Source organism: Arxiozyma heterogenica (assembly GCF_036370985.1).
Source record: "Arxiozyma heterogenica strain weizmannii chromosome Unknown scaffold_30, whole genome shotgun sequence".
NCBI classification, from domain to species: Eukaryota; Fungi; Ascomycota; class Saccharomycetes; order Saccharomycetales; family Saccharomycetaceae; genus Arxiozyma; species Arxiozyma heterogenica.
In genome coordinates this window covers 149,925-166,902 of record NW_027042683.1, presented here as the reverse complement: position 1 = coordinate 166,902, position 16,978 = coordinate 149,925, and the positions used below count along the sequence as shown (strand labels likewise).

The 16,978-nt window shown below is 29.7% G+C and overlaps 13 protein-coding genes across 13 annotated transcripts; 8 read left to right on the top strand and 5 right to left on the bottom strand.

The window, feature by feature from the left end:
- Nucleotides 1–821: 821 nt before the first annotated feature.
- Nucleotides 822–1,328, top strand: PWA37_003654 (uncharacterized protein; the record flags this gene model as incomplete). Its single annotated transcript, XM_064860176.1, has 1 exon — nucleotides 822–1,328. One exon carries the CDS (start codon nucleotides 822–824, stop codon nucleotides 1,326–1,328), a length of 507 nt encoding a protein of 168 aa, XP_064712837.1.
- Nucleotides 1,329–1,847: 519 nt separating this feature from the next.
- YRB2 (Yrb2p) lies at nucleotides 1,848–2,897 on the top strand (the record flags this gene model as incomplete). The annotated part of the gene is made up of 1 exon (XM_064860175.1): nucleotides 1,848–2,897. One exon carries the CDS (start codon nucleotides 1,848–1,850, stop codon nucleotides 2,895–2,897), a length of 1,050 nt encoding a protein of 349 aa, XP_064712836.1.
- Nucleotides 2,898–3,036: 139 nt separating this feature from the next.
- On the bottom strand, nucleotides 3,037–3,729 carry EFM4 (Efm4p; the record flags this gene model as incomplete). Its single annotated transcript, XM_064860174.1, has 1 exon — nucleotides 3,037–3,729. One exon carries the CDS (start codon nucleotides 3,727–3,729, stop codon nucleotides 3,037–3,039), a length of 693 nt encoding a protein of 230 aa, XP_064712835.1.
- A 376-nt stretch (nucleotides 3,730–4,105) lies between these two features.
- Nucleotides 4,106–4,573, top strand: FIS1 (Fis1p; the record flags this gene model as incomplete). Its single annotated transcript, XM_064860173.1, has 1 exon — nucleotides 4,106–4,573. One exon carries the CDS (start codon nucleotides 4,106–4,108, stop codon nucleotides 4,571–4,573), a length of 468 nt encoding a protein of 155 aa, XP_064712834.1.
- A 277-nt stretch (nucleotides 4,574–4,850) lies between these two features.
- Nucleotides 4,851–6,002, bottom strand: AIM24 (Aim24p; the record flags this gene model as incomplete). Its single annotated transcript, XM_064860172.1, has 1 exon — nucleotides 4,851–6,002. One exon carries the CDS (start codon nucleotides 6,000–6,002, stop codon nucleotides 4,851–4,853), a length of 1,152 nt encoding a protein of 383 aa, XP_064712833.1.
- A 555-nt stretch (nucleotides 6,003–6,557) lies between these two features.
- Nucleotides 6,558–6,959, bottom strand: EAF6 (Eaf6p; the record flags this gene model as incomplete). The annotated part of the gene is made up of 1 exon (XM_064860171.1): nucleotides 6,558–6,959. One exon carries the CDS (start codon nucleotides 6,957–6,959, stop codon nucleotides 6,558–6,560), a length of 402 nt encoding a protein of 133 aa, XP_064712832.1.
- A 414-nt stretch (nucleotides 6,960–7,373) lies between these two features.
- Nucleotides 7,374–8,186, bottom strand: ACF4 (Acf4p; the record flags this gene model as incomplete). Its single annotated transcript, XM_064860170.1, has 1 exon — nucleotides 7,374–8,186. The coding sequence occupies one exon, from the start codon at nucleotides 8,184–8,186 to the stop codon at nucleotides 7,374–7,376; it is 813 nt and encodes a 270-aa protein (XP_064712831.1).
- Nucleotides 8,187–8,693: 507 nt separating this feature from the next.
- On the top strand, nucleotides 8,694–10,028 carry PWA37_003647 (uncharacterized protein; the record flags this gene model as incomplete). The annotated part of the gene is made up of 1 exon (XM_064860169.1): nucleotides 8,694–10,028. The coding sequence occupies one exon, from the start codon at nucleotides 8,694–8,696 to the stop codon at nucleotides 10,026–10,028; it is 1,335 nt and encodes a 444-aa protein (XP_064712830.1).
- A 1,304-nt stretch (nucleotides 10,029–11,332) lies between these two features.
- PWA37_003646 (uncharacterized protein) lies at nucleotides 11,333–11,545 on the top strand (the record flags this gene model as incomplete). Its single annotated transcript, XM_064860168.1, has 1 exon — nucleotides 11,333–11,545. The coding sequence occupies one exon, from the start codon at nucleotides 11,333–11,335 to the stop codon at nucleotides 11,543–11,545; it is 213 nt and encodes a 70-aa protein (XP_064712829.1).
- A 709-nt stretch (nucleotides 11,546–12,254) lies between these two features.
- STE18 (Ste18p) lies at nucleotides 12,255–12,566 on the top strand (the record flags this gene model as incomplete). Its single annotated transcript, XM_064860167.1, has 1 exon — nucleotides 12,255–12,566. The coding sequence occupies one exon, from the start codon at nucleotides 12,255–12,257 to the stop codon at nucleotides 12,564–12,566; it is 312 nt and encodes a 103-aa protein (XP_064712828.1).
- Nucleotides 12,567–12,654: 88 nt separating this feature from the next.
- Nucleotides 12,655–13,260, bottom strand: PWA37_003644 (uncharacterized protein; the record flags this gene model as incomplete). The annotated part of the gene is made up of 1 exon (XM_064860166.1): nucleotides 12,655–13,260. One exon carries the CDS (start codon nucleotides 13,258–13,260, stop codon nucleotides 12,655–12,657), a length of 606 nt encoding a protein of 201 aa, XP_064712827.1.
- A 581-nt stretch (nucleotides 13,261–13,841) lies between these two features.
- On the top strand, nucleotides 13,842–16,352 carry PWA37_003643 (uncharacterized protein; the record flags this gene model as incomplete). Its single annotated transcript, XM_064860165.1, has 1 exon — nucleotides 13,842–16,352. One exon carries the CDS (start codon nucleotides 13,842–13,844, stop codon nucleotides 16,350–16,352), a length of 2,511 nt encoding a protein of 836 aa, XP_064712826.1.
- Nucleotides 16,353–16,428: 76 nt separating this feature from the next.
- PWA37_003642 (uncharacterized protein) lies at nucleotides 16,429–16,908 on the top strand (the record flags this gene model as incomplete). The annotated part of the gene is made up of 1 exon (XM_064860164.1): nucleotides 16,429–16,908. The coding sequence occupies one exon, from the start codon at nucleotides 16,429–16,431 to the stop codon at nucleotides 16,906–16,908; it is 480 nt and encodes a 159-aa protein (XP_064712825.1).
- Nucleotides 16,909–16,978: the final 70 nt, after the last annotated feature.

The following is a 16,978-nucleotide window of genomic DNA, read 5'->3' as shown; positions in this document are numbered from 1 at the left end:
TTTTCACATGGCAAAACACATCGAAATAACAATAGGAACTACAAAGCCGGACAAACCAAATGCTAGCGCCTCAGAAAACGGAAAACAAACAACACAAAACATAAAACACGCAACACGTACATAAATATATAACTGTATATAAATACATAAATATATGCATACACACATACATCTAAATATATATGCATCCATACGTTGGAATATCATTACATGTGATTTATTTCTGTTTCCGTAATACCGCTAAAAATTTTACGGAGGAACATATTCTCAGTAGATTAAAAAACATCTTTAGCCCCGCATCAGATCCCTAATACCCTAATTTCGTGTGAACATTTAAACGAACAAAATAAATAAACATACACATATATATACACATATACATACACATATACATACATATATACATACACACACATATATATAAGGGTTTATACCAATGAAAATCCAGGAAAATGTTGTCACTCTTATCTCTCAATTTAATTCTCCCCTCCTTGTTTTCAATTTACCCCAACGTATTTTGTTAAAATAAGTATTAGTTGTAACAAACACGCATACACACATAAACTATCTCCCTCTGTTTCTTTCTTCTTTATATATATATATGTATATATGTATGTATGTATCACTTGATACTAATCTCTTATATTCGTATTTCTCTTAATTCCTTTCCTCTGTCCAAATAATATCGTTTTTGAACAGTATTAAATCATATATGTATATAGGTATTTATATATACAATCAAATATAACTCTCCTCCCTCTCCAAATTTATTTTCTTTTTTTAAAGAAAAACAAAACAAAACAAAATAAAAGAGAAAACCAATGCCCAAAAATAATAAGAAAAACAAAGGTCCTAAAATTAACACAATTACAACAAAAGATGGTGAAGAGATCAAACTCTTTGAAGATTTAAATGATTTTGAAATCTACTTGAAGAATGAAAAAGACGATGATAGTGAATTTGATAATCTACATTGTCAACTGAAATATTATCCACCATTTGTATTGAACGAAACACCAGATAAGGACCCTGAAAAGATTAAGGACACGTTAAATTGCCACTCAAAGAAATTCGTTAGGCATTTGCATCAACATGTTGAAAAACATCTGTTGAAAGACATCAAGGAACATTGTTTGGATCAACCAAATTTGAAATTTAAAGACAAATCAAAAGATGTTAAATTTGATAAAATCACCTGGTTTTACAGAGATCAAACCGAGATTAAAAATAAAAAATTTGATATCAATATCGAAGTCTCTTGTAATAATAACGGTGCTTTAGTTGACGTAGACTATAAGACTATACCAATACAAAATGATATAATATAACATAATAGGAATAGAGTATAATAACCCTTTAAACAATTCTATCTATATCTCTATCTATATCTATATCTTTATCTTTACTTTTATCTTCCTCTCCATATAATGGCTATGTTAGTAATAATAATATTCAAAACGTCTTCAAATACTTATTTTTTTTAGTTTATTTAATATGTTGGAAATGACGGAGAAAACTGAATACATATAATATATGAGTGTATGGGTGTAGTATACTTTCCAAATAACTGCCAAAAAAAAGAAAAAATTTAGAAGACTTGTGAATGAAAAAATAAAAACATAAAATTGGGGATTTACATCAAACAAAGCTGCAAAGATTTAATTAATTACGAGTATATACATCTTGTAAATACATCCATACATATATGTATAACTATTTCTCTCTCTTTTCTTTTATAATCAATTGATGCACATCTTCTTATCTTTTCAATCAAGACATATTTGATAATTCACTAGGATTAATACGTGTCCACACAGACATACATACATATCATTACTTTGAGTGCCATGGCTGATCAGATAAAGGAGGAACAAGTAGATATGAAAGAACAATCAATACAACCAACCACTCAAATAGCAAACGATAATAAAGAAGTTAAATACGTGGAAGATAACAATGACGCTAAAGAAAATAAACCAAGAAGTGAGAAAAGATCTATAGGTGATGATGACAAGAAAAGAAAAGAAGAACATGAAGATACAAAAGAGATTAAGAAATTAAAAACAGAAAATAAAGAAAAGAAAGTGGAGGAAAAAGATAAAGACAAAAAACAAAAAGATGAGAAGAAGCAAGAGAAAGAGAAAATTGAAATTAAACCAAAATTTGTGTTTGGTGCTGCAACAAGTTTTGGCTCTGGTTTCAAAATTGTAAAAAATATAGTAAATAATAACAATGATAATAATAGTAATGATGATGATGATGATGAAAATAAAAATGCAAGTGAAAATGATAAAAAAGATAATAAGATAATATCACCGAATGTAAAACAGTTTGCCTTCGGATCACAATTCTCATTTGGCAGTGGGTTCAATATCTTAAAAGAAAAGAAACTAGATGGAAAAAAGCCTGCAAACTTACAGCCTGCTTCCTCCAAAAATAATGATCATGATAAAAATGATTCTGATAAAAAATCTATTGCTGAAAACAAGGAACCCGAAAAAAATGTTAAACTACATAAACAAGAAGTCAAATCTGGTGAAGAGACCGAAACTTGCCTTTTCCAAGCCAATATGAAACTATACCAATTACATAATATTAAAGAAGGTTGGAAAGAGAAGGGTGTTGGGACATTGAAATTAAATAAAGATGATACTACTCAAAAATCAAGAATCGTTATGAGGTCCCGAGGTATTTTAAAAGTCATCTTAAATTTACCTCTTTTGAAGGGGTTTTCAATCAAGAAGGGGTTCCCAGGTTCTTTGCAGAGTGAAAAATTTATTAGAATCATTGCTCTTGATGATAAAAATTTACCTGTTACCTATGCTTTAAAATGCGGGAATCCTAGTTTAATTGATGAGCTATATGATAAGATTGAAGAATTAATACAAAAGGTTTGAACCTATCTGTATCTATTTATCCCTATATATACATATAAACATATAGTAAATAGAAAAAAAAATATAGAACTTAATCCCCCTTCTCTTCTTTCCATTTTTTTTCCTTCTCTATATACAAATATATATGTATATACATCTATTACTTCTTCTTAACAAATGCTATGCTACATATTGTAGTACCTTTAATACCACCAAATTCAAAAGTTGGATAATCAATAGTCTCCCAGGTTTTTAAATTGTGATTTTCAATAATCTTAATCAATTCTTGTTCAGTGAAATTACATGATGTTATCAAGAACACTCCATTTGGTTTCAACAACTTTTCGATAATTTTATTATAAACATGAACAATAGACTGACTTCCATCTTTTGTTTTCAACCCACTTAATGCAATTGCATCTAATGTACCTTTATCTAGAACAACGTCAAATTGACCAGGGTTCCAGTCTTCATTGAATATATCCGCTTGTTCAAAAGTAATCGTCTGTGAACGATCCTTAGCTTGTGCAATTTCTTTAGCGAAACTAACACTCTCTTCAGAATAATCAACACCTAGCATATTACCGTTAAACCCATTCTCATTTAATTCAAATAATAGATGTCCATTTCCAGTACCTAAATCTATAATAGATGACTTCTCATTTATTAAATATTGACCTACATTATCAGATAAGAAGTCAATCATTTTTGATTCTGCATCATTATCGTTAAACCAACATTCACCGGTATCTGCAGGATTAGACTTAAAATTCCTTCTCTCTAAAGAATAAAAACTATCCCAATACTGTTTTGTACCTAGTTTCGATGTATTCAATCTAGTGGTATCTTCCATCCTTAAAATGTTAACCAGCTTTCTTCCTGGCTATTATAACCTTCTCCCTTCCTGTTTTTCTCTAACACATGCTACGGTTGTGTGATGTAAAGTATATCATTTCTCTAGCAGCCTTTCAAATCAAATCAAAACCAGAGAAAATATTTGAAATTCTCTTTTTTTCTTTTTCTTGTTTTCATTAGTCGATTTTTCCACCTTTAGTCATCTTTAAAAGAAGAAGAAGCAGTTAATAATTCTGAATAAGCAACCAATTCTACTAAAGTGAGCTAAAGTAATTTGCGGTTGTAACCAATATATCACCAAAAGAAATTGAACAAAAAATTTCAATTGATTTTTAAAATAATAGAAGCAAACGGAAAACAATAAACATTAACAAATGTCTCATATCGATTATTTACCCACGCTACAAGACGCCAATGAGTCATTACTACCCCAACAATTAGAGATATTACGTCAACAGGTGATTAACGAAGGTGGTGATGATGCTACAATCCAGTCACGGTTTAATTATGCATGGGGCTTAATCAAATCAAACTATCTTAATAATGAACGGTTAGGAATCAAAATTTTAACAGACATCTACAAAGAATCACCAAACAGACGTAGAGAATGTTTATACTACTTGACAATTGGATGCTATAAAATTAATGAGTTTACCATGGCCAAACGATATGTAGATACCTTATATGAGCATGAGCCCCATAATAAACAAGTTCAAATATTGAAACAAATGGTGGAAGATAAGATTCAAAGAGAAACTGTGAAGGGTATAGCTATTGGAGCCGGAATTATTGCTGGGGTTGCCACCGTAGTCGGGATAGTATCGAGATTAAGGAAAAAATAAAACAAAGAAAATAAAAATTTTATTTTGAAATTACCTTTTATAAATACTCTTATACTTATTGTCACCCTTGAAACTTTTAATAATACTGATCCCTCCATAATCTTATACAAAGGCGTATATATATAAAAAAAAACTCATCTTCTCCTTCTTCCCCGTCCAAATATACATCCATATAAATATTCTTTATATAAAATAAATTTATTCAAATCAATTATACTATGATTAAATATAGATAATATATGTATATATAAACATATATACAGATTTAGATATATGGTTAATTTTTCATTATTTTGAAATGGCTGTCAGTTGGAGTAAATTGTATCCTTTCATTATCTCCATAGATTCTTGCATTCCAATATTTAATTGAATTCTTACCATTATCTCCATTTTTTTGAATATTATTATTATTATTAGTAGTAGTTATACTGTTATTAACATGTGAACTGAATATATTATCTAAACGATAATTTACAAGTGCATCATTTTTAAAAGTATCAAAGCTTTGTAATAGTATTGTTCTTGGTCCATTAATCTCTAAAAACTCATTTGGATACCCATATTTCCAATTATTATAGTAATAAGAAATTCCATTGACAACATTTTTATAACTAATAAATAAATATTTCAAATAATTACCCCACTTAAAAGCAGGTAAAATTTGCCAATTAACGGTTTTAAAATTATCACTTGTATTCAGTAATTTATTATTAATTGAATTATTGATATCAATTTGTGATTTCCCGCTAATTGCCAAAAGATTCTTATAATTGACTAGTAATTTATCATATGAGTTCTTCAATTCAATCTTGATTATGGTTCCCTGACCATTAATTAGTACATTGCCTCTGCCTTTCAAGATATTAAAGTTGGCCATACTCGATAATTTATCAAACAATATTCTATTTGAGGGAATCAGTTCTAAACTTGTATTCTGTTCAAAGGCCAATATTGATTGACTACCCCATACATTCCAATCGAAGGCTCCATCCAAATTTAGATGATATATCGAATTATTTTGTTCATGGGAAGACACAAGCAACTGAATTGGTGTCTTGCAATTATCAAAATCATCCATTTGATTAATTGAAGTAACATACTCTTTTGTCAATTGAATCTTATTAAAATTTGAGGATCTGAATGATTTAAATTTTAAAACATTCCAAATTGGATTAATATGCTCCTTTGAGATAGTCAAACAGTCCTCATCTGTAATATCTGTATGTATAGCTAAAAGGGATCCTCTTCTAATCATAATTGGGACATCTTTATTAATTAAAGTAATTTGAGCTAGAGTTGAAGACTTGTTTAATAATTTGAAGCGATTGGAAATATTCCTGCCCAATGATATCTTTTCAACAACATTCTGTTCTAATATATGATTAGTTTCGGATAAATACCGTTTAACCATTAAATTGAAACCAATCATTATTGACTGTGAAGATTGAAATATGAAATTAGAATATCTTCCTCAATAGAAAAAAAGGATCAGCATGTAGGACAAACGTGTGACTTATTATATATGTATATATGCAATTATATGTAAATCATATAGATAAGTCTATACTATGTGAAACAAACAAAACGAGACAGTACTACACAACAGAATCATATCGATCATAGCTAAACAAAATCGATCAATCGATAAAATATCTTTCTCTTCATTCATGCAATAGTATGTGTGTATCTCTTTATTCTTCTCATCATCATTATTCTCCCTCCTTTACTTCACTTCACTTTACATTGCATTTTCCTTAGAAAGAAATGCGAACAAAAAAGAAAACAGAAAAACAAAAAAAAACAAACAAACCCGAAATGAGTTAAATGTTAATTGGATAAATAAACAAATGATCAAAAGAATTATTTGATAGTGGCAGTAATGAGGCATCGAAGTAGTCCAATATTTGTAAAACACAAATTCTGCATCAAGACTCGTGCATTGGGAGGGTTACTAAAAAACAATGTGGGGATGATATTGTACTGTCTATACTTTCTGTTTATCTTCGTGTAAATCTTGTAAGTACTTGTCTAAATTAGATACCTGTTTGATATAAGTAGCTGAACTTAATGAAAAGATTCTATTGTCATTGTTCATCACTTGATTATAATCATGGTGTGCATGATGCAAGGGTTTATTGAAACCATCAAAACCTTTAATGATATTACCGGGAATCAACAGAGGTTTTGACGATGTACCAGTAGTGGAGCTTGTAGAAGAAAGAATATTAGATGATGTCATATATATGGATGATGTAAAATATTCGGTCTCTTTATCGTATATTTCTTGTTGTAATTTATCGAATTCATCCTCCAATATCCTTTTCTTTTGTAACTCTTGTTTTAATTCTTGTTTTAACTTCTTATATTCTTCTAATTTATCTTCCATTGTCTGTCGTAGTTTTTTACTTGAACTTTTCCCCTTTTATATGTGGCAAAAGTTTACCTCAAAGCATATACTATCGTACTGTATGCAAAACATATCTAATTGTTCACATACATTTGACGCCTCTTATTGACAGATGTATTCACGCACACACACACAAGCATTTATTTATACTTATTTTTTTTTTTTTTGCTTACTTTTTCCACTTCTTATTTTTTCCTTCATTTATTTATTTGATTCACTTGATTTAAAAGGAATATGAGTAAAATATACAAACATACACACACGGACATATATAATGTATACGTCAGAAGGGGGGGAAGGAAAAGAGAGAGAGAGAAAGAGAGAAAGATCACGTCTAGTAATAACGTATCTATCTATCTATCTATCTATCTATCTATCTATCTACTTACTTACTTATTTGTTTGCTTGTTTGTTAATCTGTTTATTTTGCCATTTATTAAATTTTTGAAGAAAGCCGATCTCTTCTTCTGCCTCTCTTTCCAACTCATCTTCACCTAAATTATAACCTTCTCTTAAATAAAAACTTGAATCATTCTGTGATCGAACATGATCATCAAACTCATCTTCATTAACATTGAATTCATTAAATTTATTTAATAAAGTTTTGACAAACTTATTTTCTTTGAATTTACTTGGTATATGTTGAGATATGTTGATTAACGAGCTATCAGGGTCATTATTATCGGCAAAACCATAATAATTATCATTATCATTATCATCATTATGTTGGTTACTATTGTCAAGGTTACTATCAGCACGATTACCACCACCCTGCTCCTTGCTTTTAATTCTGTTGTTTTTCGTGTCCACAACTTTTGAATGAATCTTATTTAATATAGGCTTCAATTCTTGTTCCATAATCTTCAGTTCTTTCTTCAATTGCACCAATTTCATCTCCAACTCACTGATCTCTCTTTTCTTTTGTGCCAATTTATATAATTTTTCCCTTTCATCAAACTCTGAATCTGACTGATTCAACTCGTTTTTCTTTGGTGATATAACCGTTGTCTTTATATTTAATCTTGGCCCACTCATTGGAATATCAGATGATTGCCCTTTCTTTGGGGTAGTTGGAGCCACACTCGATGCATTGGTTCCGTTCTTGGAACTTCCTGTCATTATTTTTGACATACAAAGATCAGTATTTAACTTATTAACTATATTCAATTCATGTAATTCCAATGGGGTACTGACATTACGCTGCATATTCCACAGAATCTAATATCTTTATATATATGTATGTATGTGTGTGTATGTGTATGTAAGCTGTTTATTCACGAGTGTTTTGATCTTTATATGTATTGAAATACAAGTGTTGTGGAGAAAGAAGTAACCGTTCTAATGATGTGTTGATGGAAACTGGAGACTTTTCTTGTTTTGTTAGCTGGTTTAGATATACAGTGACCATATATTTATGTGCACACACAAACAGAAATTATACTGCACTGCATGCTTCGAGTCCTCGAGAAACAAAGAAAACAAAACTTTCTAAAACTTTTTCAAATATTTTTCAACTTTGAAGTTGAACATTAAGGTTATGGATAGTAAAGGATACGAGCATTTCATACATATATACGTACACACATACACACACACATTTATATATATAGATGAATGTGCGTGTGGACTGATTTTGTTACTAGCTTTTTTTACTCACTTTCTTTCTCCCTTATACTAACACATTTACATACTTCATAAGAAGATTAAACGAAAATGGAACAAGTCAATATTGATTATTATTTTGAGAATAAAAAATGGGATGATAAGTTTATAAAATTCTTAACATTTCCAACTGGTAATAAAATCAAGAATATTGGTAAAAATGATAACCCCAAACAAGACAATTTGATATTCGTTTTAAATCAAATCAAAGATACCAGAATTTTGGAATTGTATAATGTTACCATGGAATTGAAGAACATTCATCTACCAGAATATAATAGCAAAAAACATAAAATTAACTTTACTCTGGATACCAAGAATGCAATTAAAGCCAAACAAAAAAAGAAAATCACTGAATTGTTATCTTTAAAAGAGAAACTTATTGAATCCTTAGAGAACCAGATCCGTGTCCTAATTAGACTCATGGAAAGAGACGATACAATGACATGGTTAGTGTATCCTTTGTATAATGTATCGAAACTATTATACAGTTTTATTGAGTCAGAGAATTATCCTGTCTTTGAGGTCGTATCAGATTCAAAACAAAATAATCTAATGGAACGGTGTATTAGAAATATACACAAATGCCTGACCATGTGTCTCAACGATAGAAACCCAAATGACATTGAAAATAAACGTTGTGGAATATTATATTTTATTAATTTGGAATTCAAAATCTATAAACAATTACATAACAAAGATATGATTAAAAATCTAATCAAAGTATATGAAAGTAGAGGGCGTTTGAACAACGGTAACAGTAACAACACTCCTGGTATGCTTGTTCAAGATAATGTAAAATATCCAATTGGAAAATCTCAAATAGTCCAATTCCATTACTACATGGGGTTATATTATGGATATTATTCGAACGATCATATGAAGAGCATCAAACACCTTGATATAGCATTATCTGAATGTTCAATAAGGTACAAATCTCAGATCAAGTCGATATTAAAATTACTAATACCTCTAAAACTGTTAGTGCAGGGGTTATTAATAAGACAAGACTATATCAAAAGATTTGATATATCTGGTGTGCCAACATACTATCATAACTTAATCAAATTAATCACAACAGGCCAAGCCAAGCAATATCTAAGCAGTGTCAACGATCTAGAAGTACAAACAGTATTACTTAAAGATGAAACTTATATCATATGGCAACTGCTATTACATCGAGTACAAATTAATCATATTAGGTATCAGTGGAATAGACTAGGTCAAAAGAGTATACTGCCCTTATCTGAGATAACAGAAGTTGGTGAATGCCAAATCTCCAACCTAATCTTCCTAGGCCATATTAGAGGCTACATATCACACTCACATCAATGCCTAGTATTATCGAAAACGTCCCCATTTCCATCAAAACAGTCGTCTCTTTGAGGCATTGATCTATGCTCAGACCGACCGACACACAGACACACATCCATATATATATATATATATATGTAAATATGTATTGTATTATTTCAAATACAGGTAGAGCGAATAAAAAAACTAATAAAAGAAGCGAAGAAACACCTCGTCCATTACATAATCAATTCACTATTACTATTATTATCATTATTACTGTTATATAGTTCTTACTATTATTCTCTATTGTAAGAAATGGTTCGGAAAGATCCGAGGCTTGTCTTTGACCTACACCACTATTTTTTTTTTGGTTTTTTCTCAGTCACTTATTTGTCGCGCTTTAAATAGCGTTTCTTGTATAGTCACACATGCACGTATGCACACACACAAAAAGATACAATAGAGGAATTTCTAACGCCTCCATTGTTTTATTGTTGTTATTTTCTCACACCTTTTTTTTCTCACGAACCGACAAAGACACAGAATAATAGATTGCTGCAACAATAGTAACAATGGGCAAGTTTCACTTATTATTAAAAGTGGGGAGAACAGCTCATAGAAATTATCGAGATTTGGTCACTAAATTTTCCTTTTTATTCTATTTCCATAGAGTTCTTTGTTCTAAATGTTTCGTTGGGTTTTATATCATTGATGACTAATCTCTGTTACTACTCAATGAGGAAGGTTAAATGATGACGAGGTCATCAAAACAATACCAAACCAAAAAAAAAAAAAAACAAAAAAATACAAAAAAAGCATAGATCACTTGAATCTGCTGTACAGGCATGAAACCAAAACGAAGAAGAAAAGTGACACAATACAACGGAAAAAAAAAAACAAAAAAAAAAAAAAAAAATCAAAGGAGAAAACAGTGGGTCATATATTTCTTGTTTTTTATTTTTTTTTTTTTCGAATGACTTTTTTTTTTTTGTTATTTTTCATTTTTATTTGCCAATAACAGCCACATGTCGGTTGAAAACAAGAAAAAGTGGAGTTGGATGACTTATACAATTTACTCCTCATTTTATTTTTTCTATGACGTTGTTCACAAATAATGATGACTAAGTCAGTTTTTTTCCCTGTAAAGTGCGTGAGTGAGAGACTGAATGAGTGTGTATGTGTGTGCATATAGACAAATGTGAATACTTGTCACATTTTTTTTATGTATATATAAAGTGAACAACTTTAAAACTTCTGATACTTTAGAATGTTTTTCTTTCCACTTAACTATCTGTAACAATCCACAAAACACTTCAACTAAATAGAGCAAATACAAATACAAATACCAACAAGCACACAGACGTATATATATAATCAAGTTTAAAAGAAAAAAAATGGCCTTTTTACAATTAGCTACTGAAGTTTCTCAACCATTCGTTATTAATGGTGTTTCCCCAATTACCCCAACCTGTTCAAGAAAAAACTCTCTACATGAATCTGCCACTGTCACTGCGACTACCACCAATGTCGATCCTACTACTACCACTCAATCTATTAATGCAAATAGACAAGCTCGTCAAAGACACAACTCTTTGTCTTTATTATAATAATAAATACCTCATAACACCGTTATTATTGTTGTAATAACATTGAAAACAGCATATTTAAATATACAAAAGAAAAAAAAAAGTATAATATATCCTTCATTTTTGCATTAAGTTTGTAGTTTTACTATTCATATCATTGGTATTTTTTTTACTGGTCTTAATTGGGTTTTATTTCTATTCGGCTGAGTTTTTATATCCCTAAAGATATCTTATAAATTAGTTTATATATATATATATATATTTTTTTATATTCCATATTTTTAATAAAATATATTATCATTTCATTTTAAGTTTAGAAACATTTTTCATCTACAATCAGTATCTTTACATGTTGTTATATTCTTTCCAACCACTACTGATATAAAATACGCTAATTGCCTATCCATGTATTATGCTTTTTTATTTTTATTTTTATTTTTTTTTCTTACTTTAATAAGTATGAAATCAATATGTTACTACAAATTACCTGAAATGGAAAATTGGTCACATTTGTGAACTTGAACCTCATTAAAAATTCAAATTTATTAAATAATGACACATATACATCCATCTATCTCTATTACTATCTATATATCTTTATCTAATATATATACTGACATCTATACATTCTTAGTACTGTAGAACAAAACGTCAACTAATACTCATTACTGGATTACCCTTATAAATATATATATACAATGATTCATTATTATCATTATTACAGTATACCATGTCATCTAAACAACAACAACAACTACAATTACAACTAAAAATCAAATATTTGAAATTAAAAAGAATTAATGAATTAAATAAAAACTTGAGGGAAGAACTTAGTCGTGAAAGAATCACCGCTTCCAATGCTTGTCTTAGTCTAATTAACTATATCCAAACAACAAGAGACTATACATTACCTGAAATATGGGGATATCCACCACCAAATTCAAATCATTTTATAACAAATAGGTACCATAATAATAGATATAATTCTAATAAACATGAACATTACAATGACTCTTCAAATGGATGTTGTACAATCATGTAACTATACATATACATATACATATACATATATATAACTATATGTTCATTTTTAGATGTAATCTTATTCAGTAATATAAATATATTCCTTCCTATTCACATCCACAATCATAATCTTCCAATATTGTGGAACAATCATATATATCCTTCTTTAAATGTTTATTAACAATATTGTGTATATGACACCCCCACATAGCGGCATTAGTTCTACTTGAGGTTTGAACAGGATGCTTCTTTAATATTTTTTGGAAGTGATATGAACATTCGCCGCATGGATATAATTCTGCGTACAATTGAACAAAATCTTCCAATTTTTGTCTTTCCTCTTCAGTTGGATTCTCTGGAAATCTAGCTAATAATGTATGAAAGTATTTCCATGAGGCACGTCCCAATTCCTTCTTTGCATCTGGATCCGTCATACTTGGCATAATACTTTCCCAATTCTTTCCTGAGGCTCCTTCTTTATCTTCATAATAAGCAATTCTGTTTTGATCTCCTGTATTATAGTTATCATCATTATTACCTGTTTTTAATAAATTACTTAGTTGTTGAATGGTAGACGATTCCTGATCAGGTCCTCGTATTATATTTTTAGATATATATTGCAATTTAACTTCTCTACTAACAAAGTAAACTCCTACAAATAATACAATTGTCAATAGTACGCTCAATAACTTCCTCTTATTTCTTAATAACATTTTTAGAATAATACCAATAATATGTTAGTCGTATGGTTGTTACGGGAAAAAACTATATAGTGCTGCAAAAATTAGCCGTACGGTGTAAATATTCTGAAATTGGCTATCTTTTCATACCTTTTAAAAACTCTTATAGTATTCTGCTTGCAATGGAATTTTGTGTAGACAAGTGAACATCAGTTATCTAAGTATTAGTTTCTTTGCTTATATAGGAGTGTGTGTTGCAAAGTCTTCTTTCTGTGGCTTGAGGGTTGCGCTTATGATTTGAAGGACAAAAAATAAGTAAAAAAAATGAAAATTAAACCTCGAAATATTTTTCTTTTCAATTTTCAAACTTAAATCTTTTTAGACAACTTATGTCAGTTATATACATACACCTTACCCAAATCTGAGGCCTTAAGCTTTATAATTATATAGGAACTACTAATCTAGCTAAAGAACGGTGCACCTAATTTATTAACAAATACTTACTACTCAAACTAATATCACATCTCTTTTTCTTTTTGGTTTCTTCTTCCCTTTTAATTTTTTTTTTATTTTATTTTGTGTGCTTAGACGTTAAATATCTTTGAAACTACCTTATGACGATTCCAAATTACAAACAAAGATTAGATTTGTTTCGAAAGTCCAAAAAGATTAGTCAAAAAAACTACAAATGGAGATATACCGTGATACCTTCGGATTGGTTAGCACAAATGGGATTTTATTTTGATCCAATCGAACAAGAAAATAGCGATCTAATCCTGAAAGATGCCATCAATTGTATCTATTGTCATCGCCACACTTTCGATTTGAAACATTGCAGATCAAAGTCTAAAGACAAACTAGAAACTATATCCAATGTTTTATTGCAACATTTGAGCGGTGATAATTTAAATTGTCCAATAAGTTATCTTAGATTGAAAATAATTAAAGATTTTAAATATAGTTTAGGTACGTCAAATTGGTCTAATGATCCAATATTCAATGATCCTTTTAATCTAATAACAAGAAATATATTCAGGACGAGTTTTCTTGATTTGAACTCAAATCAAACTTGGAATAAAGATAAGATTAATGATGTTATTAATGCTGGTTTGATACGTTTCGATCTTTCATTCAATGCTTTTAATAATAATGATTATATAGTAGATCTTCCCACAACATCCCCATCCCCATCTTCTTCTGCCTCTTCTTCTTCCTCTTCCTCATATGATATTGTATTTTGTATATATTGTAAAACTATTATCAGATTAAACTTTAATGATACTCTAAAACCAATAGAAAGGCATTTTTTGGCCTGCCATAACGGTCATTGTTATTTTTTTAAGAAGTTAATTCAAATGTTTCCAGATTTTAAAGATTTAAGAAATATACATGAATTCAACATCGTTGATGAGACTGAACCAACAGATTCTATGGATTCAATTATTCATAATTCTTTACTTTATGAAAACTTGACTAAAGATGATATATCTCGGTCTAAAAATGAAGATGTATATGATATTCAGAACAAAACCACATTTACTCCTGAACAGATGAACAAAGTAGAAGAGCTAAAAAATCTAGATCAGTCTGCAAATAATATTGAAGAACGTAGTCAAAATGTAGATAAAAATAATATGGATTCAAATTCAAAACAAGAGGGTAATATTACTTCTGAAGAATTATCAACAGGAGATAACTATGAATTGAGTGACAAATCACAGCCCATAGAAGAAAGCGATCCAACATACGAGAATGATATGGACACAAGTGATGAAAAGGAAGAAAGAATATATCACAAGATTAAACAACAGCCTACACTCATCACTTCTCCCAAGGATGATAGGAATGATAATAATAATAACTTAAATGATAAGACACAGATTTTACAGGATCAGACAAAGGAAACAACCAATCTAAGCAAGACTAATATAAAAAAAAGAAAGAAACTGTTAGGGAAATTACCACAAAGAATAGTATCAAATACGGATACAACTTTTAATGATGATGTATCTTCAGAAAAATCAGTAAATTTGTCAAAGAATAAAGATTTGATTTTGAATTTTACAGACCATGTTAATAGAAAGAAAGAAATCACTAGAACTAACAAGATTTTAGACGATAGTGCCGATGATTTTAGTTTTAGTAATAATGGATCTCATTTGTTTCAGTTATCGCCTTTGAAAAAATTAGAGAGTCCCATATATAAGGAAAAACTTATAGTAGACAAACAATATTTACAATGTCCTGAGACAGCTGGAACAAAGAGCGAGATAGCTAACAATAGCACCAACTTACGATCACCCATGGGCCCCGATGAAATGGACGATAACAAAAGTTCTTCTACTAGTTCAGAAGTGCCCGGTATTGAAAAGAATATTCATTCTTCTGCTCCCTCATCCATTATTCATAATCTGGAGCAACAAAATACACTGTTAATTGATGATGAAAAGGAGCAATATACTGAATCTACCAACCGAGAAGAAAAAGATCAAATGATATCAAAAAAAATACACAATGATAATACTACAATGTTATTACAGACGAATTCAAATGATGGAAATAATAAAATTGACTCGGAGAATATATTAACGGAAGAGAATAAAAGATTTGTCATCCAACAAGAAAACAATTTGGACACACATCATGTATCTGCAAAACTCAATAATGAGAATAAATCAAACAATGATTCTAAAGCCTCTGAGGCACAGTTGAGCGTTGAAAAAGTATTGACAGTGAAGAAAACAGTCAATGAAACTTCTTCTAAACGATTAAGAAAAGATTTAGTCGATCAACAACTGTCTACTACTAAAAAGAGAAAGAAGTCTAGTGTTTCTCGTATAGAAGATGAAAAAGAGAATAAGCCAAAACATGATAATAACAACCCGGTTGGAAGAATTTTATCAGGGGCCAGTTTGGCGACAAAAATTCCAAATACAATGATAAACAAAAATAATATGAAGGAAAATCTAGTTGAGATACAGACGAATAATGATTTTTTAACATCTAGCTCTTCCATTACAGAAGAACTAGATCATTATATTCCTTCACCGGAGAAAAATATAACATCTTCTTCTTTACTACCACAGGAGAAAGAGTTGTCTTATCGACGGCTTAGGCATGCCTGAGACAGATGAAACAAATATAACAACTATACCAAATGATAACCGTACTCCTCATGTTAATATTAAATCCGAAGATAAAATGATATCTCCACTTACCACAAACTCAGAGATTAACTGTAATGTAAATAAACAAATTGAAACTTCCTACACAAACACAATATTAGCCCCTAATGATAATACAGATGAACCGTTCTCTTTTTCCAAATTGGTTGAAAACTCTGACTCAAGTTTTGAATTGAATGATCTTAAGTATCAATACTTGTTAAAACTTATTGAAGTTAATAGTGCGACACTTTCAAATGATACAGAAGGTATTCTCAATTTTTTCATTAGTAAACTTTCCAAGGACGAGCTTAAAATGACTTTCCCTGAATGGCTTTCTTTTACTGTTGATCAACTAACTAAGAATTACAAGTATCATATAAATAGAAAACTAGAATTATTGGATAGGGAATATTTGCAGACGGTGAGCACTATAGATGGCTTGAATACAAGCAATGAACATGATTTGAATACATTACAATCACTAGTTCATTTTTTAGAAAACTACGATAATTGATATAGAGATTTACCTAAATGAACATTTTACTTCCTCAATTATTTAGATTATATTCTTAATATTGACCAAT